Genomic DNA, 27355 nt, shown 5'->3' on the forward strand with positions numbered 1-27355 from the left:
GAAAAAGTGTAGTTGAAAAAAATTAAACTTTTTTCTCTAATAAAAAAAAGGTGGCAGCAAGTTCTCTAGTCTATAGTACTATCTACTTTTACATGAGCCTCGTTTACCTTTGCCATCCCTTTTCCAGGAGTTGTAGACTAGCGTTCAAGTATCCGTCACCATTCGGTGCAAAGCTTCCAAAGTAGTTGAAAGTCAGACTATTGTCCTGCAATTTGCATAGAATCTGTTGTTAATTTCAATTAAACAAATATTTTGTATAATATTATCGTTACTTAAGAGTTGTTGAAATAATTTTTGTTTTAGTTTCAGTAAAGTTACGCTTTATATATATAGTGAGATGTAAATTGCTGGCCTAGCATAAATATATTCCTTCAAGCGTTAGAAGAAGATTACACTGAAAAAGTTTCCAAGCATACTCGGCACGGCGCATTAGATAACTTACTTTTTATATAATCGTTGTCGCACGTGTGGGGAATAAACTTTATGTTATAAAGTTAGTAAATAAAATGAATAAATACTTTATCTTATCAATTAAGTAATCTGTAATTTTTAATCTATTTCTTTATAAAGCAAAAAAAATGTTTTAAGGATTAAATCGAATGTCTCGTCAACAATTTCGTTATTCCTATTTAAATATTTATAGCAATGATGGCCTAGTGGCTTCAGAGTGCGACTCTCTTCCCTGAGGTTGTAGGTTTGATCCCCGGCCGTGCAACAGTAGCTGTCTATGTGCACATTTAACATTCGCTCAAACGGTGAAGGAAAACATCGCGAGGAATCCGTCTTGCCTTATACCAAAAAAAGACGATGCCGTGTATCACGCATAGGAGGCTGATCACTTACTTGCCTATTAGTTTGCCATTGATCATTAAATATATACAGAAATCTGCGGCCCGGACCTAAAAAGGTTGTAGCGCCATTGATTTATTTTATTTTTTGTTTTGACGAGTGACTTACACTTATAAGCTGAACATCAGCAGCGTTGTTTCTGGCTCCTTGGCTTCCAGGTGTAGGCACGTGCCGTAGTTCGTAATTCAAAAATCCACCGTAGGAAGTCACTTTATCTCCCGCAAAACTGAAATACACGAGTTGAGTTTAATTGAAGATATGTCGACGCCATTATCTATGTGTTATAGTTTAAATCTCTTTTGAAAATGGAAGTCTTTAAAATTGTTTTACCTCGGCGGTAGACTCCAATAGTAAATAGATGGCTGCGTTCTATCAAAGCTACTAAGACTCATTTCGCCTCTGAACAACTCCGGTTGGGCATCAGTCTCGATTGGTGCATTGTATCTTACTATACCTCCGGACCCGAAGGGAGCACTCTTGTATAATTTTACTTGTCCTACTATTTGTGGTACGTTGAAACGGACCATAGTGGTTTTCCTGCGTAAATTGCTGCTCATACACTCTTGAGACACACCCGAACAGAAACATGAGGCGCATCCATCTCTGCAATATGAAAAATAGTCAGATATAAGATATACGTACGTGGTCAGCCTACCGGCCAGGCGGATTATTAAATTATTTTTTCCTTGGACAAAATAAACGAAGATCAATGTGCGTGATCAAAATACGCGTAATCGTAATTTGACTTACAAAATCTACTGATATATTTCAACAGACATCCATTAAAATAAATTTATTCTATAAAACAATCTGTTAAAATTTCTGCGGTATGGTACGTACCTGAAATCGTTGGAAAGGAAGAAAGTTCCAGCTTTACATTGATCACAGTATCTTCCTTGAACGTTGTCTTTGCAAACACATTCGTCCGGTAAGCGAACTTGAGCAGTACCCAGACCATTGCAGTTATCTGAAGGTCTTGGCTTGCAAGAGTCGCCAGGGATCAGAGGGTTTCCGAAATAGTTAGAGGCACAACGGCTGCAGTCATTTCCTTCGTAACTACAAAAAAGGGCAAATTTATAAAATCACTTTTTTAGGAAGATATTATATGATAACATACATATTTTTATTAAGAGACAATATCTTCGACAGATATTTACGGAATTCTTGGAGGCGAGCGATATTTAAAAGGTATATTGTTTAATGTAAAAATTCTTGCATATCACAACGCATGAGTCGTTGAAATTATTTGTTTATTTTTCTTGACATTTTTTTTCAGTTCACTAAACTGAATGCAGGTTCATTTGGCCAAGTTCAAGACACCAAGTCGGTTCCATAAAACATATATATAAAGATTATTGGCTTACCCTGGATTGCAGTCGCAAATAACAATTCCACTGGGTCCGAGTGAACATGTTCTGGCGAACTGGTTTTCTCTGTTAGTAAGAGGGCAGGGGCAAGGTCTGCAGTCTCCACCACTGTTAGGGTCTCCATAAGTTCCAGGAGGACAAGCGCGTTTGGGGACACAGGATCCTAACCACGGACCATTTCTCTCTCGCGCGAAGCCTGATGCACATTTCTAGTGACAAATATATATATATTTAAAACAAATGTTACGCTAAACATGTAAATCTTGTTTTAAAACATTTTTACAGGGCACGAAATAAATTAATATCTCACATCAATTAGATGTTTATACATATGTTTTACGGTTTATTTTTAATTTCGTACCTGACAGGAGAGGCCTTCATATCCAGGAGGACAGCTACATTCTTCGACTAAACTTGCAGAGCCGAGACCAACGTTGATGTGCTGAGCAGACTCCATAGTAAAATCGGTTATGTTTACGCCAGCGTTGTTTAAATCAGCGCGGACTAAGATCATCTCTATGTCATCCAACCTTAAAGAAAAAATATTACTGATTAATATGTCATGTCATTTAAACTTTCTTTCACCTAGAATCTATATTTACTCTTTTAATTTCTTTATATAATTAGGAATAATTTGTATTCAAAAAATATTATCACACATAATTCCGATGTAGTGTGTTCCGATGAAGTGGTTTAAACCGTATCTGTTTCTCAGTTATATTACACTAAAGATGGTCGTTAACTAACAAAGGAAATACCCGTATTAGGAACACATTCCAGCTTTATATATTTATGCTGTTTATATGAAAAACGATTGTAAAGTACATACGCCATCATAATGTCCTCTCTAGTTACTGCAATCAAACCGCGAGGGCTTGGTTTCATCCAGTTATCCGGAGTTAGGCGTGCGTCAACAACCAAGTCTCTTCCACGATCTCCCCGACTTTGATGTACAAGGCTTTGATATTTTCCCTGTTATAACAAACAAAAGTATTATCTTATAAGCATCATACATACAAGATAGACATAAGACAAAAGCATATTTAAAAAAAAATTGATATATTTTTTAGTTTAAGTGTATAAATAAAAGTTTTATTAACCAATTTAATTTTAGCAAAGATTTTAAAACATTCCGCCTTCCATTTAATTTAAATAGAGATAAAATGCATTGACATATTTTATATTCTGCATTCAATTTACTATAATAAAAATAGGTGTGAATTATGTACGTACTATTATAACGACGTCAGGTACGTTGTCATTGTAGCCATAAGGTTGAGGGTTGTGTGGCGACAATCTATATTTGATATGGCCACCGTAGGAAGTGAGTTGGTTTCCATTGTAGCTTTCTGGTAGGGTCAAGTAGGGGTGGGACCCCGAAGTTCTTGACCAAGCAGGGCTGTAGTCTGCTAATTTGGTAACCTACAAAATATATATAATCTATATATATATAAAAGAAAGTCGTGTTAGTTACACCACTTATAACTCAAGAACGGAAGAACAGATTTGGGTGAAAATTGGAATGGAGGTAGCTTAGAGCCAGGAGACGGACATAGGATACTTTTTATCCCGTTCGGCAGCGTTCCCGTGGGACTTGACATGAAACGTCAGTCACTATAAAACGTGGTATAACAAAAAAGAATAATAAAACGCAAATGATAGCTATGTAATTGACGTATAATGACAGCTATGTAATGACGTATATATGACAATTTGATATTTGTAAGAAATCAATATTCAAAATATTTCTATTAAATAAATAATTAAATGTAATGATAGTGCCATTGCCCATTCGTATAAACAGTGAAGAGAACTATAAAACTCGACATGGTCGTTTGTATTCAGTTCATCCAAAGAATGATTAATGTTTCTATTTGTTGTTGTTGTCGAAAGACGCATTTAATCGAGTATTGGAGCGGGAACGTGAATATGATCACCAGGAATTAGATTTAGTAGTTCAAACGAATGTAACCCTGTTGAATTACCAACAAAAGCAAGTTTATGATACTTTAATGAAGGCAAACGATGATGAAAATGGCAAGACATTCCTCATGTCATTAGTTTTAGCAACTGTTCGGGCGAGATCCAACATAGCGGTTGCAGTTGCTTCTTCTGAAATAGCAGTCACATTGTTAGAAGGATGCCGTACGGCTCATTCAGAATTAAAATTACCGTTAAATCTTCAAACTATTGAAGAACCAACGTGTAATATTGCAAAACACTCAGCAATGGCAAAAGTTTTAGCGGCATCGAAAATCATCATCTGGGACGAATGCACAATGGCGCATAAACGTGCATTAGAAGCACTTAACCGAACATTAAAAGATTTACGCAATGACTCAAGATGTTTTGGAGGAGCAATGATTTTACTGTCTGGCGATTTCCGCCAAATACTGCCAGTAATTCCAAGATCTACGGCTGTCGACGAAATAAACACTTGCCTCAAGTCGTCAAACCTATGGCGCTATGTGAAGAAACTGCAGCTGACAACAAACATGATAGTTACATTGCTTAATGATACATCTGCTGAAGATTTCTCGGAGCAATTGCTGACTATCGGTAATGGTCAAGTACCTGTCGATGAATGGAATCAAAAGACGATTTTATTAACAATGTGTTTCCAAACATTATTTCTAACTACAAAAATAATGAATGGTTGAGTGAGCGAGCAATTTTAGCGGCTAAGAATAAAGATGTAGATGACCTGAACTACATAATTCAAAATAAGATCATTGGAACAATGCTTCATTCAAATCTATTGACTGCGTCACAAATGAAGATGAAGCCACCAACTATCCCATTGAATTTTTAAACTCTTTGGACGTGCCTGGCTTACCACCGCACAATTTACGCCTAAAGGTTGGCTCCGTAGTAATCATGCTTCGAAACATAAACCAACCGTTGCACAGTTTTGCAACGGTATGCGTTTGGTGGTTAGAAAATTGAAGAACAATGTAATTTACGCTACGATAATGATAGGAAATCTCAAAGGTGAGGAAGTTCTTATTCCGAGGATCCCGATGATCCCAACCGATATGCCGTTTGAATTTAAAAGACTTCAATTTCCGATACGTCTTGCATTTGCCATGACCATCAACAAATCACAAGGCCAAAGCTTAAAAGTTTGTGGTTTAAATCTAGAACATTCATGTTTTTCCCATGGTCAATTATACGTGGCATGTTCACGGGTCGGAAGACCATCAGCGCTGTTTGTTTTTGCGCCTGATAATAAAACAAAAAATGTCGTGTATCACAAGGTACTTAAGTGAAGAACAACCTATGTACTAAAATACAGAAATAATAATGAATGATTAATGTAGGTATTTAATTTTTTTGTATTTTTTCCAATAAAAAAAACAAACTGCTTATTTATTGCCATTAAGGCGGAACAAAGTTCGCCGGGGCAGCTTGTGTTAAATAGAAAGAAGTTGGTGTGGTGGAAACACAAACTGGGCATAGTGTTTCTGTCCAACTGGACGTTGAACATATTTAATTAATTAGCTTATGTACATACTTTGGCCAGTGACATATAGACTATAACATTATTGCCATTAAACCATCAAAATTTCACGAACAACGTAATAACTAATAAACCAATTGAAATATTGTCCTTCCATAGATAGCCGATGCAAGAAACCTGTTCTTGACCTGGACTTGATATTCGAATATAAATCAAATGACGATGATGTCTGATTAGCATTATTTTTGTTATGCACAATTTATAATTGTTTTATGTAATATGTAAAAGGTTTATGTAATATTTTTTTACATTTTACTTTTATCGAAACATTTTTATCAGCAGTATGAGAAATATAGTGAACTAATTTTATAACAGCGTAGAAAACTATACCGTTGCTCCATTCCTTAGTGGTTGGTAGTAATACTGGTTGTTGATTGTCTGTTGTTTGTCAATCTGTACATCACCGTTGTAGGACTGTTTCACGCCAATAAGCCTAGTACCACCTTCACCGAGAGGAGTTGGCATATTGTATGTGAAGAGATCTGCGCTCTTGCAAGTTGTTGATTCACCGAAACAGAAGCATCGGATGCATTCGTTCTGAGAGCGAGCCTCACTACAAGTTAAATAATGTAATAAATTTAAATTAGCTTTCAAACATATTTATAGTAGTATATATTTTCCGAAAATAACTTATTAAACATAACCTATAATATTAAACCTTTAGTATGCCAAAAGGAATACTTTGAAGTCGTTAACAGATATATATACCATATCGTTATATACATGTATACATCCATATATACATGAAATCTCATACCTATTGAAATATCCGGCTGGACATAGAGCTTCAGTTCTATTAACGTACACAATCGCATCTGGTATGGCAAACACCGTCCCACTATTGTTGATGGCTTCACATGAGTATGCGCCACTGTCTTCGGGCTATAAAATTAACAATAATTTAGTGCTTAATAACTTTTTTACTGCAACCTCTCGACTTTTTTAATAAACAATAACGAGAGCGTGAGTGTATTGAGCTGTTTTGGCCTAGTGGCTTCAGCGTGCGACTTTAATTGCAGAGGTCGTAGGTTCCGAGTCTGGCTATGCATTAATGAACTTCCTTCCTATGTGCGAATTTAACATTTGCTCAGTGATGAAGACCGGCTAACCTTAAATCCAAAAATTGGACGGCGTGTGTCACACACAAAAGGCTAACCACCAACTTGCCAATTAAATTGACCAATCATCATGAAACATAATACAGAAATCTGAGATCCAAACCTAAAAAGGATGACTATTTTCTTTAATAGAATAAACTAAAAATCTATAATTTGTTGGTACGAGATTTTGATTTTCGGCACAACAGTAACGGTTCCTGACTGTTAGTCACAGTAAAATGATTCCCAAAATGATTGAAAAAAAATAGGCAAGTAGCCTATTTTTTTTTGGGATTACTAACTACCAGTAAATTATATTAAAATTCCCCAACTGTATTAGTGTTCATCAAAGTTTACCTGCATGTTTGAACATGTAAGTCTACCGATTCCATTTTCACTGGTCGATGTACACTTTTGTGGCACATGGCCCCAGTTTAACCTCCAGGATATAAGAGGTGTGGGCACACCAACGGCTTCGCAAACAAGCGTTAATGTGTCTCCAGGATTCAGTCTGACATTTGTTGGTGCAGGTGGTCGAGTGACGTGAACGGGAGCTGAATTAAGAAAAATAATTATAATATAGAAGTAAACTAGAAAATAATTTAAAATTTCATTTGCGAAGTACACGAGTCTTTAGTATCTTTAATTCAAAAGGTACTTGTTAGTATATAGGTTGACCGACTGAATAAATAGACAACAAATACGTACCGCACCCTGTCTCATCGGATTTATCAAGACAATCACTCTGTCCATCACAATGGAAGCTTCTGGGAATGCATTGGTCATTGCTGGTACATGCGTATTCTACACGACTACAGTTTTGGTGAGGATCAAGAGTGGGACAGTTGATTTCGTCCGAACCGTCACCACAGTCATCGTCAGAGTCGCAGAACCAAGTTTTTAACACACACTTGTGATTCGCGCACTGGTACTCGTTTGGTTGACATAGTCCGTTTTGGCCACATGTGTCTTCATCTGATCCGTCATCGCAGTCGATTTTACGGTCGCAGACCGCTGTCTTTGGAATACACTGTCCATTACCACAAGTTGCTTCGTCGTACTGACATGTAATGAATGGAGGTCGGAAGGTGGCGGCTAAAATAATAAATCAATTATACGCTTGGTATTCTATTTGATGTGATTAGAAGAAAAATACACAATACTTACAAGGACTTTCCACCACAAGAGTAACCCTCACTTCGGAACCAGGAGAGCCCAAGTATTTAGGCGCTTGACACATGTAAATACCGCTGTCGCCCATCTGTGAATTTTTATATAGACTTTAAATATTTCTAATGAAAATAACCTTTCGTTTCTTTTTTAAGTTGACTGTCGATACGTGATGATATAAAAAAGGAACTGTTGTTAGTCCGGTTTCCAGCACTGCTTATAAGAGGTTTTGGAGACGCTGTAATTCATCAATTAATTCATAAGTCTTAATTTATACTAAACTGCACATTAACTTTTTGTCACATAGTACAAACCAGTCATCATACAAAAAATGGGAAAACGAAAGGCATATTAAGTAAAAAACCATTAACCATTAATTACGATTATGAGTATGGTTTACACCTTTAGTGTGTATATCAGCGATCCTATTCTAAATAAATACAGAGTATCATGTTTCTAGAACCATACTTACAGTCACGTGGTTCATTTCAAGACGACCGTTCCTGTCCACCGAGCCGGGTTTGAGGGATCTGCCTCCTTCCCTAACCCATCTCACTGGTGCTCTAATGGGACCTTCGTCTCGGCAAGAGAAAACCACATCACCACCTAGAACGAGCTTATAAGTTAAATAGAGAACTAAATCTTTCATGCTCCCAGACCCGATGCATCAATCAATGAATACAGCATTCTCTACAATGTTTGAATCATATGTTTCGTGGTAAGGTTAATTTTATCAAAACGTGTAGATGTTATTTTTGAATGTTATGTTTTGTGATGTCTTTGTTTAAAAATGTAACCAGTATCATGCTCATATTAGAATATGTAATATTAAAAACCCATAAAATCCTGTGAAACTAGCAACCGTGTTAAATATGTCATTGCTCTTGCTAATTAACAATAAATACGTATATATATATATGTATATATATTCCAAGACGTATTTCAAAGTTCTATAAAGTCTCACGTATTTCAGTTTTCTGTAATAATTTTTAACAATGCTCAAGATGTATTGTATCTTAAGATAAACATTGGAATGCAAGTCTTAAATGTTGTAAATTTTAAATCATAACACCCATTTATTTGTGAGTTATGTAGTGAAGAATTAGGTATAGCTTGCGTATCAGCCATAATGTTAGACTGAAAACTGACCGTTTGTGCGGAAAGAGAACCAACGTAGGATTTGAGTTCAAAATTAATTATGTTGATAGTATGAAGAATTGAAAGTACATAACTGTAAGACGTTTCAAATAAGACGTTTGTTCATTTCCATACATACTCTATACACTTTTCAAATTGTGTACAGCAGCTTCTGAAGGCTTTATGAATAATAAAATACTCATTGAGGTACTTGCGACACATGGTCACAAATTACCTATCTTTACAATTGATCATTGTAAGAGCAGTAACACATCATATAACCCATTATTAAAAACCACACGATTATGATATTATAAATAATTATAGAGTTATATAAACATAATGATTATCTTGTCTATGTGAAATATACTATAGTGTGCACCCATAATATATTTATCCTTAACTCACCATAGTGTACTGTTCCACCACCATGAAAGAAATAAATTTCATTAAAATTTATTGACAAATATTTATTGCGAAGTAATTAATTTATGTACCTATTACTCCTCTGATTTAGCCGCCACCATAATGTTAGGTTGGGAAAAGTATTGCAAAATTTATATTAATTATTACATCGTTCATATTATTGTTGATACTATTTGATGCTCTTAAGATTTGGGTTCATAACTCTCAGCACTAATTAAAAATAAATTTATTTATGCAATACTAACACGTTTACTGAAAAACACAACATGGTCTAAAAAATATGATCCTTTGCTTGCTACTAATAATACCACTGTATCATTTTTGAATGGACGTTTAAAGATATCGGACTGAGTCAAAAAAGTGCTCAACTAGAAAAGGCTAAAGTGTTTTTTTTGCGCGATCTTAGATTTGAAATCAAAAGATTATCTTTGTCTTGGATAGTACAATTATCACGAAACGACGTGGTTTAAACCACAGGTAGCATACAAAATGTATGCACATATTTAATTCGTTTTATTAAACATTTCGGTATAATAAAACCATTATATAGTTACATAAAAACATATATGTTATATATTTTTATTTCATCGGGTAACCAAAGGATTGTGACAGTTCTATATTCAATATTTATTTAATATAAAATGAATAATAAAAAGAAATTGATATCCTGCATAATAACAACCCACAGACTGTACTTGCCAAATTATGTAAAATTTATTAAATTGTCTTGAATTGAATGCGTTTAATTTACTTAATAGGAATTAACTCACAGGCTCAAGAATTGATTAGCATTTCCATGGGTACAAAAAAGATTGAGAAAAACATTACAATAACTAATAAATGCTTACCGTTTCGCACTGTTTGTTCCTCAGGATAAGTCTTCAAATTAAGTGCTATGGCGCCTGAAATAATTAAATATTCTCAATGAATTATATAGTAGTTTTATAAGCTAAATCATTCGAAAAAATATTTTTATGTACATAATCGAATAAGGCTTTAACATGACATTAAATTACTAATTATTAAAAATAAACCTCTAATTAATGCTAGACAATTCAATTTTCTATTAAACATTACTTTACAAAATATGTTAATAATTATATAAAGTATATTTTTTTAACTATTATGAACACAGTTAGTAATCCATCACCTATTTGTATTAAAAGAAAATATATTAATTCCGTTAAATTAAAATGAACACATTTTATTATCATGCTACCGAATTAATTTATTAATAGGTTTATAGTACTTAAACTAGATAGAATTTGTTATTGATGATGAATAATTGGATAGGATCTTGTCAATATAATCTTAATATATACAAATCTCCTGTCACGATGTTTGTCCGCGATGGACTCCTAAGCTACTTAACCGATTTGAAATTAAATTGGCACACCGTGAGCAGTCTGGTCCAACTTAAGAGATAGGATAGCTTAGATGTTTAATTTTTAATTAATTTAATTAATTATTTGATACAATTCTAACAAATGGCACTGTTTTAAAAGTACCTACGTTTCACATAATATTAAGCTATATACCTTTCACATAAGTTCTCGTACCGTTTACCTTGAATAGTTTACTACTATGTAATATAACAAAAACCTTAGCCACAGCAACGCTTGGCCGAGTCTGCTAGTTTATTATAAGTTTAAAAATCAAACGTTTATCACATTTATATAAGATGGAACAAAGAGTGAAATTTGAAACAAAAATCAAAACTTTATTTATAAAAACGCCTTTCGAATAAATTCAAATTATGGTCAGTAAAGTTAAGTTTTACATGGCTTCTTTCCCAAGAACGATAAAATGCTGCACGAGTTGTTTAGTTAATAATTTTTAAAGCATTTTTTTCGTCATAATTTTATAAATTACAAAAAATAAGTAGTTCATCGGCTAACAGTATATAGCTAAATAAGACAGTAACTAAACAATTAACACGTAAGAAGTATTAGCATCCACATTAGTTAAACTTATAGTTATTTACAGAAGAAAGTAAGTAGTATATGAGAGAAGAAAAGATAACAGTAGGTCATGATTTAACATAACCATTTACTTTGCTACGCTCATAAATAATTTTAAGGATTTTTTTTTATATTTTTGTTGTCTATTCATTAGATACATATTTGTAATGCATACATTTTTGGCCAGTTAAATGACCCAAAATCTAAAGTTTTGAATGATCTTTTCTTCTCCGTTATAAATTAGTAACAATTCATTTGTAATATCCTCCTTACTGCCTGCTGGACAATCGAATTCGTCACTGGCATCTTTCGGACAATCCACATGACCATCACATCGTTGGTTCTTGTTGATACACGGTCCGTTTTCGCAACGCCATTGATGTCTTTTACATTCCCCTACTGTTAACGAAGCTTGTCTTAGTGCGAAAACTAGAGTGGGTGTAGTGGCTATAGTGCGACTTGCTCTGTTTATTCTAACAGAGTGACTGCTATGAAGATGAAAGTCAACCAAATCGTAAAGTATTAATTAATATACTTTTCTGTAATGCGTTGAAAAGTAGCTTAATAATACTAATCAAGGTATGTTGAAATATATTGATCAAGGATTAATATTATATAATAATAGGAAAAAGCATTACCTCGATTATCAGGCACATATGGGTTTAAGAATGGTGCACCAGTTGTCGTGAAGTAGCGAGGAGGCTGTGTCGGTGGCGGTTGAGTATAGGGATAGGCAGTGGTAAATGGTCTGTACGTAGTAGGACAGTCGTATTCATCGGAACCATCGCTGCAATGATAGGTACCGTCGCAGTGTTCTGAGTCTCGGATGCACTGGCCAGTTCGGCATTGCCAGTAACCATCATCACATGCTAAAAAACAATGAAGAGTTAAACATTTACAATTTTACACATGTATATTCCTACGATAACGAGAAAATGTCACTTATAAAACATTAATGACAAATTAAGTGTCTGTTTTACAATGTCCGGATAAGTTACAAATAAGCTATTTGTTACTTATTTGTAGGATAAACAGTATTTTTGCGTTTCACGACTGTCAGATGGCGGTATTCGTCATGTAACGCGAAGTTTCTTATTCGGAACTTTTATCTTCCGAATAATTTATCTATTGCATATCTATTTGGTACTTTATCCAAACATTATGAAACAGACCCTAAGTAATATTACACATAAATACTGCGTGATATTCACTTCCGAAGGTTGCCACTACTCTTTACTACTTTAACTTTGAGTCATTCAAAAGCTTTTCATGCTTATATTATTAGGTAACTTTGCAAGGATAATGCATAATAAAAGTAATAAGAAACAGAATAAAAAATCGCGAATATTGGTTTCAAAGAAAACATGCGACAAAATTTTAGAAAATAATGTAGCATCCAACGTTTTTTTCACTCGTCTAAAGGCGCCTAAAAACAAATACGGAGCATAACAATAACTGGGGCTCTACAATTTGACAGTCGTATACCAGAGTTGTAACAGTTTTGTTCATCAGAGAAGTCCATACAATCGTAAAAATTGTCGCATCTTCGGATGTGCGGTATGCATTTGCCATCGTTACACGTAAATTCAGATTCTTGGCACGTTGTCGTCTGTATCGGTGATCGGGACGGCCTCATGACGAACCATGCTGTATAGTAGGCCCATTTAGCTTACACAATAATTATCAACATCTAAACTACCTATATATACATTGTTTGGCGCGATTAGACGTTCAAGTCAATTTATTAAGACAGACTGAAGAAATACCTAAAACAATGCTCTAAATGCGTGCTGTGTATAAACAGAGTTTTAGCGTGACAGTGGTTCAATTGAAGTGAGCGTAAGCAGTATTATTATTTTTAGTGCTTCGTGCCGCTTTAATACATGGCGACGCATTTGTGCTTATTAAACTCTAGTTAGTTATGCAGTGTCGCTGTACTTAAGTTGATTACTTACGGCAGTTAACTTCATCAGAGTTGTCGGTACAGTCCGGATTTCTGTCGCAAAAGAATTGCATGTCTATGCAAAAACCGTTCCTGCACTGAAATTGGTCTTCATTGCAAGTGACTGTTGACAAAGTAATTTAGTAAATATTCAATTTAATGTTAATCTGTTTTATATTTTACGAATTTCATTAATAAAAGTGGTGACTTACTTGGTCCAGTTGTCATCGTATCGTTACATTGCAACTCGTCACTTGCATCGGAGCATTCCTCGATTGTGTTACAACGCTGAGATGCTTTAATGCATTCACCATTTCTACATCTAAGGACAAAATATTTCAATATTTATTGAGATAATAATTTAGTACATTTTACACGGCAATATCAAAAACAATTTGCAATTGCTACACCATATATTTAATTATAAAATCGCATAAATCGCAAGCTATCATCGCGCGCTACTTACCGATACAATAAATTTATTATAGCATCATATTAACACAATTACCTGAAGTCGTTTGGTCCATCGCAAGTGTTACAGTCGATCTCATCAGAAGAGTCAGAACAGTCGGAGACGCCGTCGCATATTAGACTCTCTTCTATGCACCTGCCGTCGCATTTGTGAGCGCAATCTTTAAAACAAATACGATTTATTTGTAGAATATTACTAAGACATACCAGAATATATCATAAACATAAACTTAATACAATCGCGTTGCGTTAATAATTTGCAGAGCATTGTAACATTAATCAAAATTCGCAATATGAACCACAGACATAGATACGATTTAGTTTTAACGCCTAGTATTTAAAATTAATCCTTATAACTAATCACGCTACTGAGTGCATAGTTTTCAAAAAAATCTAATAATCAAAATTACATTTTGAGCAAATTCGTAAGTGACCTTTAATTTTATTTAAATGGTTGATAGTCAAATTTATTTTATATTCTAACATAATTAATATCATATTATATCTTTTGTACCAATAACAGAAATCTGGATCTGGTAAAATACACATAATGGGATACAGAATTCTCTAAAGTATTCATAAAGACATGGTAAAAGGTATTTACCAGGGCAACCATCTTCATCTTCCCCATTGTCGCATTCCGGATTATTGTCACAACGAGTGGCACAGGGAACACTGGAACCACGGTCGCAAGTAAAACTCTCTGGAGAGCAACGTTCGACATCTGCAAATTGAAAATCAATTTTAACTTATGTAAATATGAGATAGAGCAATAAATGAACTAGCCAGCCATCAATTGAAGAACACCCAACTAAAAAATATGATGAAACAATAGTATATAGAGTATCTACACGAATATCGATGCTTTCTACAAATTAACAGTTACATTAGGTTATGTAATACATCTACATATAATTAGTTATATACTTACATTGTAGTCACTTGGTGGATATTCTACCATGCGGAACTGACATACAGTCATGAAAGCATACAAAAACAAACATGCTCGTGCTTAACTTACAGAACAGTAATAAATAAAACACGTTATTTACAATCGGGCAATCTAGTCCGATAACTTACCGCAGTTGTTTTCATCTTCACCACTAGGTCGACAGTCTCTGTGACCATTACATCGTTGAGCAATATTAATACAAGAGCCATCTCGGCATTGAAATTGACCTCTTTTACAAGGGCAATTACTTTCATCGGAACCATCATCACACTCCACAGTCCCATTGCACCTAGCTTCCGCCTTAATACATTGTCCGCTCGAACACTTATACTGATAAGCCATGCATACGGAGCCTGTCATAATATAAGGCATACACCATAACCAAAATAATATCATATAAATTTAAATTGTGATATATTTATAAGTGAAGTGTATACCAATAATGCCATTATTGTCACAATCCTTGATGTTGAATTAGACATAATATATTCATGGATATATTAGAGTTTTTATTTAAATATAAACTGCATTATTAGTACATACGACACTATGCTATAGGATTTATAACCATATTTTATGTGCTGCAAGACAAATAATAAAGCAAAGGCAATTATTTATAACATAGGGTAACTTCATGCTAAACGTACAAGTAAATAAGATTTTTTGTGCAACTCATCAATTTTGACATCAATCAGCTTAAATGTACAAGATCTGTTTGCTAATTAAATTTTGAAAAAGAGCCAAACCATAAGTGCAATGTCGTTCATCAGAACCATCCTGACAGTCATGCGTTCTGTCACATTGTTTAGATTTGGGAATGCAGTAGCCATTGTCACATTTGAAGTCCTCGTCACCACATGCTGACCGGTAAAAGAAAAACTAAACTAATTTCTGGCTCTTATAAGAGTAGTCAATAATACTGAATGTATTACACAAATAGTTTAAAGATACGAAAGAAATGATGACGAAACATCGATAGACACAAAACGTTCAACTAAAACAATCCAAAGAAATTATAGAAGGAGAAACGAAGGTAAATAATAGGAAGAGACAATCAATATGAAAGTAGAAATAATGGAACGAAGAAGAACGAACATAGGGACCAAATTATCGAAACTTACGACAATTTTGTTCATCGCTATAATCTCCAGAATCACAATCGTATCGACGATTGCATCTCGCATTTTCGGGTATTAACTTGCCACCTCTGCATCTAAAGTATCCCTTTGCTGTAAATACATGCAAAGCTTATCAATTTTGTTTTAAATATTAATACGTGCAAAAGCCATTTATAAAATTAAGATAAAAACAAATATGATAATATGTATAATACAAAATATGTTTTGTGTCACATATTATTTTTAGTATTGACAAATAAGGCATCACACTGGGTACCTGAATAATCCAAGAATTTGCTATTTTAAACTAGTTAAGAAATGAAATGATACCCATAATACATAAAAATGTATCCAGGAGTAAGGACCTTACCCGTGATGATAATAATGAAGTGCTGTTTACATGATAAAATGCGTGTAGTAGAGTATAGTAAAGTGACATAAAAGAGAATTGCTTTGATCTTACCTACACAATTTCTTTCGTCTGACTTATCAGTTGGGCAGTCGAAACGACCATCACAACGTTGGCTGCGCTTGATGCAGTTGCCATGATCGCATTGCCATTGATTAGAGCGGCATGCTTCGTAAACGAGTAATTAAAAATAGTATCATATAATACATTGTGTGATATATTATATTTGTACCAAGATACTTACGACATGCAGACTCATCACTACCATCACGACAGTCTCTGAAACCGTCACAACGGAGGAGCACAGATATACAAGATCCATCTCGACAATGAAATTTCCCTCTGTCCTTACAAATATGATGCCCAGACCAACTAAGTAACTGCGAGACTTACCGTTCCAAATGAAGTTAACGAAGCATGTAGAAAATAATGGATTGCTTGTTAGATATTCATTGTGTATATTAAGGATTTATACATTAGTACATTCTCGACTTGCTTCTTACCTGTGCACTGGTTTTCGTCCGACCCATCTCTACAATGATTGATACCATCACAGCGCTTTCTGCTTTCTATACAGGATCCATCATCTTGACACTGGAATTCATCGGGCCGGCAGTCTACAATTGCATGAGATATATATTATTATTTATGTATTTAAAGAAAATTCAATTAAATCAGCGTTTGCCTAGAATTAAACCTTTTCGAGGTATTTCTTTACAGATTTCATGGTACAGTATTTATTGCTTTCAAGTAAATGATAACAAAACATAAATAATGAGTTTAAATTGAAAATAATTGTACATGTAGGTTTTAACTCTAAAGTTTTGATAGTTTAGAACCAAGAAAGAATTTTACCACAGGCAACTTCATCTTCTCCATCCGGACAATCGACCACGCGATCACAGCGTCGATAACCTTCTACGCATTTTCCATTATTGCAGCGGAAATAGTCAACACCACAAGATTCTAAAAAGAAATTATATTTGTTATTATTGTATTAAAATATTTTTTTTAAATTTATTATTATTATTTTTAATAAAATTGCCTTTAATTTCGCATTTATGTTCCTAATGTCAAGTCTACTGTGTTCCGCGCTGCACCCGTGGGTGGCGCCGGGGGCCCCGTAAAGTACCTTTTGTATGTACTACAAGGTATGTGTTTAATATAGCGACACTAGATGGCGTTTCATAACGGATAAACTTGGCTTTGACTAAGAATGTTTGCGTAGTAATACGAACATTTAAACCGCTGTGAATCTTGTAAAACTTCAAGCGATTCGCTGTATATCTGCTGTTAATTAGTTTGTCTTTTAATAACTTGAAATTTACAAATGAATATTTTGCTTTAGTTCAATACGAAGAGACGTATTTTTACAAAATAAGCATAGTACGTATATACTAGTTTATTAAATTTTATTATATCATATAATAGAAGTTTATTTTACGCGAATTAACAAAAAACTAAAACATTATTTACATAACAAGTGACTGAATTATAATGTTTTATAGTTTAGATATATGTCATAGCAGTATGATCCTAGTGACTTGGCTTGGCGCGACACTAAACCCAAAGGCTGTGCGTTCGAAGCCTGGTTCATCAAAGCATTGTTATCCCTATGTCCTCAACTAATACTGTGAAGGAAATCATAGTAAGAAAACCGGCAAATGCAATCTGAGACTGTGGCTTGTATTCAGTTATACATGTATATATAACAGTTTCATGTCAAAACTGTCCAAAACGAAAGAAATTTATTGAAATGTAGACCCCACAAATTCGCATATTGTCAACGCAACGGAATCACGTAATAGTCGTACAAACATGTTTTCATAAATCTGTCGTAAAATGTAAGAAAAAGAGATTCCCCTCGCAGATTTTTTCTCGGTAAAATATTTTCAGGATCACCTTTGTATCGTTAAAATTCTGAGGACGCAGTCAGCCTACGTGATATACTTACCGCTGTATTCTAAATACGTCCAAGTTTCCAGTTAAAAGAGCTGTAAAACGGTTAAAACTTACTTCGCGTACTAATAATGTGGATCTCGTATCTTAAAGTTAATAAAGTATTTTGTAGCAGTAAAGAACTATTTAATCCATTAACAAAACTGCGTTAATATGATCAATTATTCCTTAGTAATTCTCTTTAAATATCTCTATCGTATACCATCTTTTCCCAGACTTTGAATTGCAGCGAATACTAATTATTTCACGGCAGTACAAATTAAGTTAATCCCATGCCCCAATGGAGGGTTACAAACTTAATTGCAATCGCTTTGTTTGTGACCTTTCAAAAATCTCATATTATGTTCTTACTTAAATGTTTTAAATAATATTCATAAATGTATTTTAGGGCTATAATTAAATATTAATGATAGGTCAACCAGACTATTTGGTATCTATAGTTCAGGTTATTAGTACATTTGACTTTAAGTAATCATAACCTTGGATTGAAAAACATGACGTAAACTCAGTGTAATTTAGGACAGATTGGTACTAGAGGCAAGTTAGGAATGCAATTTATGAATAATATATGAATAAACTAAAACTATTGCAATTTAATTTACACTTAAATGCATTGAACGGGAAACGGCCTTGATCGAGTCTTACTACAGGAAGCTTTGGAAAAAATGAACTAAGTTGATGTGGGGTTTCCTAAACTTAAGAATGACTATAAAGATTACACTGCAAACAAAGTTAAGCTTTAAATTGTTTTAGAGTTCAGTAGGTCTCCTTAGGCGCACCTTATAATAGTGTGATCGCAATATATAAAAAACAACAGCGGCAGGATTTCAGTGCAGCTGTGAATGGGTTGATAAACGCTGAGGTTTTGAGGTTTTGCTGCGGGTTCTTAGGGCACACTGGATTGAGTATTTGTGCTAGGGGTTCGAACACAGAGTCCAATTGTAGCTTGAATTCACACGGTATGCCTTAATCCAATACGTTTTCCCGTAGTCTCTACTCAGAACGTTATGATAAGTTCATTCAAATTTAGTAAATATACGAGCCTAGGTATATCTGTTTTGAATCAACGCAAAGCAGCAGGCTTTTAAATAATAATAATTATGCTATGATAGAAATATGAAATTCTTTGAACATCGACCTGAGTCGTTCTAATTTTAGATTTAACGCTGACATTTCACTAAAGCTATTGTCAAATTAACTTCAAGCAAGTTACGTCACACATCCAAACAATACATTTAATCAATTAATTTTTTTTGTTATATTATTTTTGTTTCACATTGTGTATGCTATTTCAATAAGTGTATGTAAACCAGTTTTAAGAGAAAATCTGTAAAAAATACGTGGAAGTAAATAACAGTCCTATTTATATTAACGGGATACTCAGAACTTTGCTCAGTTAAGTGAAAAATAAAAAGTTACAAATTATTTGATTTTAAAACGGTTAGCTTCCGAATGATTAACATATACATAACTCTTTCGAAACCCTAGTTTATAAGACTTTAAGTTCGCTCCAGTTCTTAACGGAACAAATAATTCAAAACTCTAAAAATTAAATTCATATCCAACTGTTTTTCGACGATGACACTAACATAATGGGTTCCAAACAAGCCGGAATCCACAAATAAATTAAACTGTGTTATAAGACGGGCTGCACCAGGCACAGCCTTCCCCTTATTACCAAATTGTCCCCGCGAGGTTTTACTTGAGGCCCACTTCTTTACATACTTTGCCCTAACTGGGACATATCAACGAAGTTGGGATTGATTATTATTGGACGAAAGTTATTACAAGTTAGCATGCGCTTCAAACATTATTTAATGTCTAGGTAACCCCCGTTCCTGCAAGAAACGATAATCAATAATACGAAATGTCGAGTAGAAGCGATTAGACACTATTTTGGCTATGGTCTGAAAAGTTAAGAGACGAAATCGACGATGGGTATATTTATTTAGCTATTATGAATTTGTTGATGGTAATTTACACTTAAACGGGTTTCTCTATTTAATTTAATTGATTTTCTCGTTTTTAAAAACCTACCAATTTTAAAATGAAAAATGGCGGAGCAATTCCAACCTTATGATCTTTAATTAGCTATGAAATAATTAATAATTGTAATAAAAGTGGCAACATTAATTTTATACTTAGTTTTAGTAAATATTATCGATACCAATGGATTTTTTCGTAGGTCATTTCAGTTATGTTATATTAGGCATTTGACATTTAGATTGAACGTTATATGTTTGGTCGATACGATTTTTTAAATCATACCTAGCCTATTTTTATCAGAAATGTTTTTAGTATGTTCATAAATACGGTGAATTCAAACGAGAACACTATGATACAATTTTTAGGAATAACTTTTATGTGAGATTTTAAATTTGGTTATTGATTTAGCGTAGTATTTTAATATCAGTAATATTAACTTAGCTTTCATTTTAAAAGTGCACGAACATCGTATAATTAGCAGTTTTAATTATTAAATATACCGCGATACTAGCGGCATTACTAACTGTTAATCAAGATCATACAATAAAACATACGTATCCTAATCTTTGATTAAGACTAACCTTATGTTAAAATCCAGATCGCTCATTCTTTGTTGGCGCTAAAACTGGACTTTAAATTGACTCTTGAAGTGCTTGTTGGTAAAGTTACAATAAGTACTAAGGTTTTTAGAATCTCCGTTCGCAATAAATTAAACGAACGGCCAAGGACAAATTCCCTTTTCGAAAAATACATAAACGTAAAATATTCTTGTTACTTTAAAGAAAATTTTGTTGTTGTCTTATATTAAATTCAGTGGTTATTAAAACCATCCTATTTGTACGTCGTTAGTACGGGACACAATAGTAATTGATAAAATATGCAAAACAACCATATTGGGGTCTGCTATTTAAAGGAGCTTTATCCCGTTTGTCATCCTTTCATTCAAAGTACCATTCTTAAATATTTGTTAAAAAATACTGTATTACATACACCTTTATAAGATCATTTAAACAATTTTATTTGAGAATGTTCATTGGGTTTTAGTTTTAGTTTTTGGTAATTTTGATAAAAATACTGAAATTTTTGTTCATTTCAGAATTGTTCTCGAATCTACGTATAATGATTATATAACCGTCCAAATATATAATTTTACCAGCAGATCCGACAGACGTTGTACATCAGATACACATAGTCTTAGATAAATATGTTTTTTATTGTAAGATATCGAATACAAATTACATAAATGAGTCAATATGTCGAACGAATCCGCTGTGCCAACACAAAATTGGCATTAATCAAAATCTTCAATTGTTTCTACGAAAATAATCATTAAATTCACTCATTGTTACTTTTATTTTATAAGTAGTATCTGTAGACAAATTTTACTATATAAGCATTAAATATAAAAGTATACGCATTTAATAAAACATCCCTGGCTCCAAATAGGGTACGGCAATATAACATCGTCAAATTCTTGTATCATGCTAAAATCTGTGGTTAATCTTTCGTGAATCGCGGAGGGTCGTTTCACAAAAAATAGTATAACTAAAATGCATCTATTAACATCATAATATGTTCAGAATCAGGTCTTCGCATATTTATTTTGATGTTTTTAAAAAAGGAAATAAAATTTTGTTTTTCTACCTTTGGTAAATCAAGGTCTCTAGTTTTTCTTAACGTTATACGTAACTGTATAGATGTACTAGAATAATAACTGTATCTCATATGTGTTAAATGAGTACTATAAAAATACAGGGGTTTTAACACACGATCTCAAAGTATGGGTGTCGTCCGTTCTACCGTTGTGGTTGATTGGCGTAGTCTAGCCTTGGTGTATATTACGTTATGTCCAATATAACTTTGATTAGTGTATTAATCGATAATCTTATTGAAAAACCTACTTCTTTGTGGCAAACAACGAGTGTGACACAAAGGGGCCATGAATATTAAACAGCTCCGTCTCATCAGATCAATTACCTCGTGACCAAGTCTTAAATGTCGAATAAAATCGAATAGACTATTAGACTATAAATTTAGAATACGACTGACAGAGTGTCTGCCTCACATTTTGAAGGTCTTGTATAACGTCTTAATCTTAACTCAAACATAAGAGACTCGACAAAAAAGGTTTACAAAAGTTATCCGGACCTTATGTACTCCAATAGTTAATTTAACAAATGAAGAAAATCTATTTATATTTCAAATATGCACAGTGCAAACAATATTTTCGATTCGCGCTAGTGAAAAAAAATCAGTGGCGTTACACCCTCTTTAGGTCTTGGCCTCAGATTTCTGAATATGTTTCATGATCATTATTAAATCTAATAGGCAAGTAGGTGATTAGCCTCCAGTGCCTGACACACGCCGTCGACTTTTTGGGTCTAAGACATGTCGGTTTCCTCACGATGTTTTCCTTCACCGTTCGAGCAAATAAATGCGCACATAGAAAGAAAGTCCATTGGTGCACAACCTGGGATCGAACCTACGATCTCAGGTACGAGAGTCGCACGCTAAAGCCACTAGGCCAACTCTGCTCTCGCCTTCCAAACCGCCTTTATAAACCGTGACAAAAAAACTTCGTTAGTCTGTCCACACATTTTATAATTATATAATATAATATAATTATAAATAGGCAGTAATATAGTTAACGAGCTATCTCTAATGTATGAAAGTCAAATGCTGTTAACCAATAAAACGAAACACACAGTTCGACGAAACTCGGCCGGGTTTTTATTGTATTCCTCCAAATACTATATTAACAACCTACACATGTAATCAATAAATGGTTTGCACTAGTTCAATCAACCGTTGTTTTTTCTTGTAATTGATAATAAAAACATAATTGAATTTTACGGCTCAAAAAATATTCATCCCGAATTTTGTATGTAAATTTAATGCTTTCTGCGCTTAAAATCACAACATTTGATAAATGGAATGTAAAGTACTTATTAAAATCTTTAGTAAGTAGTAAAACGTGGTGTATTGTAATTTTGTCATAATATTATAAATTAACACTCAATTACATGTATAAATGCCAGATTATCGAATTGAAGATAAGAAATTGCAATTTTTTTATATGTATTTAATTTATACGAAGCAATTTTTCATTAATTACGCGTATTAAGTTCGGTGGCGGTTGTTGTATTAATATGTTCAGATATATTTTAATATACACTTGCCACCGCCCCTGGACACTCTCAATGCCAGTGCGCTCGCGAGTGCGTTGTCGGCCTTTTAAGAATTGGTACGACTAAAAGATATACCTTAACTTAAACGACGTTGAGAGTGACGGGAAACTACTAAAATTAACGATACCAATAAATAGATATTTAATTACAATATTGGTTTTGGATTAAAAAGTTACTACACAACAGTCTTTTGTTTATCAATTACGATAAACAAAAGACTGTTGTGTAGTAACTATATTACTAACACTCATATAACACCTGAATTCAACGTGAGCCGTGCACATTGTTCGACAGGCTACGAGGTAATTCATAGAAACTGTCACATTCATACGACAGCACTCTTTAGTGAAAGATGATTTATTTAGATATTGATCGGTATATTCCATGACACCTCTAAAAAACAAAAAGTATTTGGCGTGAGGCCTGTATATAACTGTAGTCTGTGTTACGAAGATAATTATCTAATAGGGTTTTAAGAAAGGTTAAAGTTAGGTATGTAGTTTGATAACATGTCAAGTCTAAAGTCTCAATAACTACCAAATTCTCTAAGTAGACAACAATTAATTATTAATACTTCTTTTGTTACCAAGTTAAAAACTCTCCTACAGTTTCTTTATAAACAGTTTTGTAGCGTGCTCTATCAAGCATGAATTTAGAAATACTTATTATAGATAATGCTTCATCTTGTAAAACTTATTCATGAAATATATACATATATTTGGAGAGTTAATTAATTGTAAGCTCTTGTTAGATACTAAAAAAGACGCCTAGATTAATACAAGTCGAGAAGCTGGAACTTTCTTTTGCAGCAGATTAGCAAAGGAGGTCGCTGGCATGAGTGGTTTACTGTATAAACAAAATATTTTAATTCGTTATACATTTTTTTTAAGCAATATAAAATTAATGTGCGTGATTTTCACTATTCCATTTTGGTTTAAGCTAACGCCACCTACTGTAAAATATAAATCTTTGTCGTTTACTTGTAATACAGTTGCAAACAATTATGTTTTGTGGACGAATTGTTGGAGGACCGCAATCTGATTATACCACGCCCACAAGACCCGCTGTATAAATTTTGGTGTTAAGCTTGATTGTAAAATATTAAATTATTGCATACATTTTAGCAATCTTGTTCTTGGCCGATATCCTAAATGAAATTTTATAAAAACGCTGTTTATAAAAACGCTGTTTGATAAAACGCGGAGGCGTTCTGAACTCCTGGATTGGTACTTGTAATTTCTAATAGCGACAGCGATACCGATCAAGACGTTATTATTTGCTCAACATCCAAAACTCAATTGTTTTGGTATTGGGAGTACCAGAACCGGTACCGAACATTTGGTATTTGGTCTTAACAAAATTGAACCGGTAGCAAATATCATATTCGCGATTTATCTTTTTTTAATTTATATGAAACAATCAGAAGAAGTTGTCTGATTCTAATTGGTGCTATTCGATTATAAGTAAATCTACGCAATACCAAAAGTAATATATAGGTACACTCTTCGTATTTTTACCTTACAATACAAAATCTATGTTAAGATAAATAAGGTAATCGAAGTTGTTTATTTTCCGAAAAACAAGAGTGTAATATGATATTATTATTTATGGCTTTATGCATAGTATTTAGAAAAGGACATACCAGTCTTTAATGCTCCAAACGCTTTAGAATGTAATAGTTAATCATTTTTGTAAACGCTCGTATCTAACGATATAAAAATTAAATCAAAATCATTGCATTTGATTTGCAAAACTGAAAAATAGAATGCGTCGGCAGTATGCAATAGTTGATTTATAATATTTCTCGCTTACAATAAACTTTATAGAAGAAAATTTCATTATTGTAACTAAACATTTGTAAATATTTATTACATTCATATTGGGCGTGCTTTTATAAAATAGCCGTGATGCCAGAGGGTATCGCGTTCGAATCTAGAGCGAAAAGCAGGGACTGCAATATTCTTAGTAATTATACGAAGTTGAGTCAATCACATTAGTGATTGAATAAACTGAGAAACCTAGTATGTATACTATGATGGGTTTTCCTTTTCACCCACACTTAGTATCTGTTTGTTTGATTTTTATTCAATACAAATCAGTACGTAATTCGACCGAAGGCCTCCTAACCTTTTATGTTGCTACGTTCGTATATATGCAGAACAACACAGCACACAAATTATAGATTAAAAAATGTATTGATCTGTTCATCTTAAAATAGACTCATAAAATTATAGGTATGCAATAAAATTAAAGAATTTTCCTATATAACACGTTCGTAAATACTTTGACCCAAATATCTGTTCTCTGTTCGAATTTTGTTAAAGTTATTTCTGATCATAATAAAGCGAAACTAAGCTTTTAATTATATGAATTATGTCTAGTAATATTATCCATCTTCATTAAACGCTAGGCTATTTGAACAATTACTTTATTTAGTTTCATGGTACGCAGATATATTTCTGAATTAAATCACCAAATTTTCTGCCAAGGAATTGTGTTAATACACAAAAAAATATTATCATTATCTAGATGTAACACGGTAAATATATCGGCCTAAATAGGTATAAAATTAACTTTTCCAGTTATTTAATATACACTCTACTATTTTTGTTTGAAAACGCTATTTTAAGTTATTTTTTAGCGAATACGTTTAAACCGCTACCCGTAATTTCGAAGGATGGCGATTAAATTTAAAACATAATATACATAAATGTGTTTTATTATGTTAAGAAAAGTTAGCTAATGGTAACACAGTGATTTTCTACTCTAGACACCAGAATTTGACTTTCGGATTATCTTTGTATCTTACTTTCTGCACCGATAATAATCAAAGCGGTTTAAGGACACATATATATATATATCTGTATATATATATATATATCTGAGGCCACACATAAAGAGTTGTAGAAGCACTGCAGCTGTAACAAATTGAAATTTATAAAACATTTGGGTAAGTATGTCATTCTTTATGCGACAATAACTTGATAAATAAAACTAAATTGTCTAAATCGTTTTTATTAATTATAGACCTACAATGCAATTTAAAACAATTTATTTCAATGAGAGTGAGGATAACGTGTTAACTGTCAATAATAAAAATGATCTCACTTCTGACATAACTTTATTAAATTATCGAGTCATATAATACAAATACATATGTACATAAAACGTATCTTCCATAATTGATAGGAATTGTGAAAATTATTTTTTATTTTCTAACGAATTAGTTAAATTGCTGTAATGGTATAAAGTAGAGAGTATAAAGAATGGTATAAATAAGTAGAGTAACTTATAATGAATGTATTTAGTATCTTACAGGCAATAGATTTAATTGCACATATCGTAATTGTTTACATGACTTAATTTCCTGTCATTGTTTAGTCTAGACGATAATCTAACTGAGTGTGAAAAATAACGACAGACAAGACAAATATTTCAATACACATTCACTCTTAAATCTCATGAGTCATGTCATCTAAAGTAACCTCAAAAATATCATAAATATATAGGCCAATATTATTTTAGATTTTATTCAGTATACGACGAAAACATATAAATTAAAATAATTATAAACGTGCTATTCCTTTTGTTCAGCCGGGGTCCTCATCTTCTCTACCTAGAAATATATTAAGAATACTTACGTCGTATGATGTTCTGTGCGTGAAGTGATGAGCAAAGTAGAACGCACAGGGACACAACAGTCCCTTTGCAAATAATCATTGCTAACACTTTGTTATTGCATTTAATTTAGTTTCACTGTGGCACTGCGATCTAGGAGTATTGTGACAGTTTCCCAAATGTTA

At 33.3% G+C, this 27355-nt stretch overlaps 1 protein-coding gene across 16 annotated transcripts in view; it reads right to left on the reverse strand.

The window, feature by feature from the left end:
• LOC111000950 (basement membrane-specific heparan sulfate proteoglycan core protein) overlaps positions 1-27355 on the reverse strand; it is a 119863-nt gene that overhangs the window by 28371 nt on the left and 64137 nt on the right. For 8 of the 16 annotated variants that reach the window (XM_045633927.1, XM_045633926.1, XM_045633920.1 and 5 more), the window contains 27 exons: positions 17275-17385; positions 16923-17036; positions 16014-16121; positions 15639-15752; positions 15021-15245; positions 14545-14664; positions 13978-14101; positions 13682-13791; positions 13483-13593; positions 12166-12396; positions 11801-11926; positions 10415-10468; positions 9549-9557; positions 8476-8609; positions 8001-8094; positions 7542-7928; positions 7191-7387; positions 6494-6618; positions 6067-6289; positions 3450-3638; positions 3046-3188; positions 2578-2746; positions 2214-2425; positions 1690-1905; positions 1180-1452; positions 958-1075; positions 108-205 (listed from right to left, as the gene is read on the reverse strand). In XM_045633927.1, the coding sequence (XP_045489883.1) occupies positions 108-205; positions 958-1075; positions 1180-1452; positions 1690-1905; positions 2214-2425; positions 2578-2746; positions 3046-3188; positions 3450-3638; positions 6067-6289; positions 6494-6618; positions 7191-7387; positions 7542-7928; positions 8001-8094; positions 8476-8609; positions 9549-9557; positions 10415-10468; positions 11801-11926; positions 12166-12396; positions 13483-13593; positions 13682-13791; positions 13978-14101; positions 14545-14664; positions 15021-15245; positions 15639-15752; positions 16014-16121; positions 16923-17036; positions 17275-17385 (4135 nt within the window). Of the gene's footprint in view, positions 1-107; positions 206-957; positions 1076-1179; positions 1453-1689; positions 1906-2213; positions 2426-2577; positions 2747-3045; positions 3189-3449; positions 3639-6066; positions 6290-6493; positions 6619-7190; positions 7388-7541; positions 7929-8000; positions 8095-8475; positions 8610-9548; positions 9558-10414; positions 10469-11800; positions 11927-12165; positions 12397-13482; positions 13594-13681; positions 13792-13977; positions 14102-14544; positions 14665-15020; positions 15246-15638; positions 15753-16013; positions 16122-16922; positions 17037-17274; positions 17386-27193; positions 27324-27355 lie in introns of all 16 variants that reach the window. The other 8 variants (XM_045633932.1, XM_045633923.1, XM_045633929.1 and 5 more) reach the window with 8 other exon arrangements.

Source organism: Pieris rapae, chromosome Z, assembly GCF_905147795.1.
Source record: "Pieris rapae chromosome Z, ilPieRapa1.1, whole genome shotgun sequence".
NCBI classification, from domain to species: Eukaryota; Metazoa; Arthropoda; class Insecta; order Lepidoptera; family Pieridae; genus Pieris; species Pieris rapae.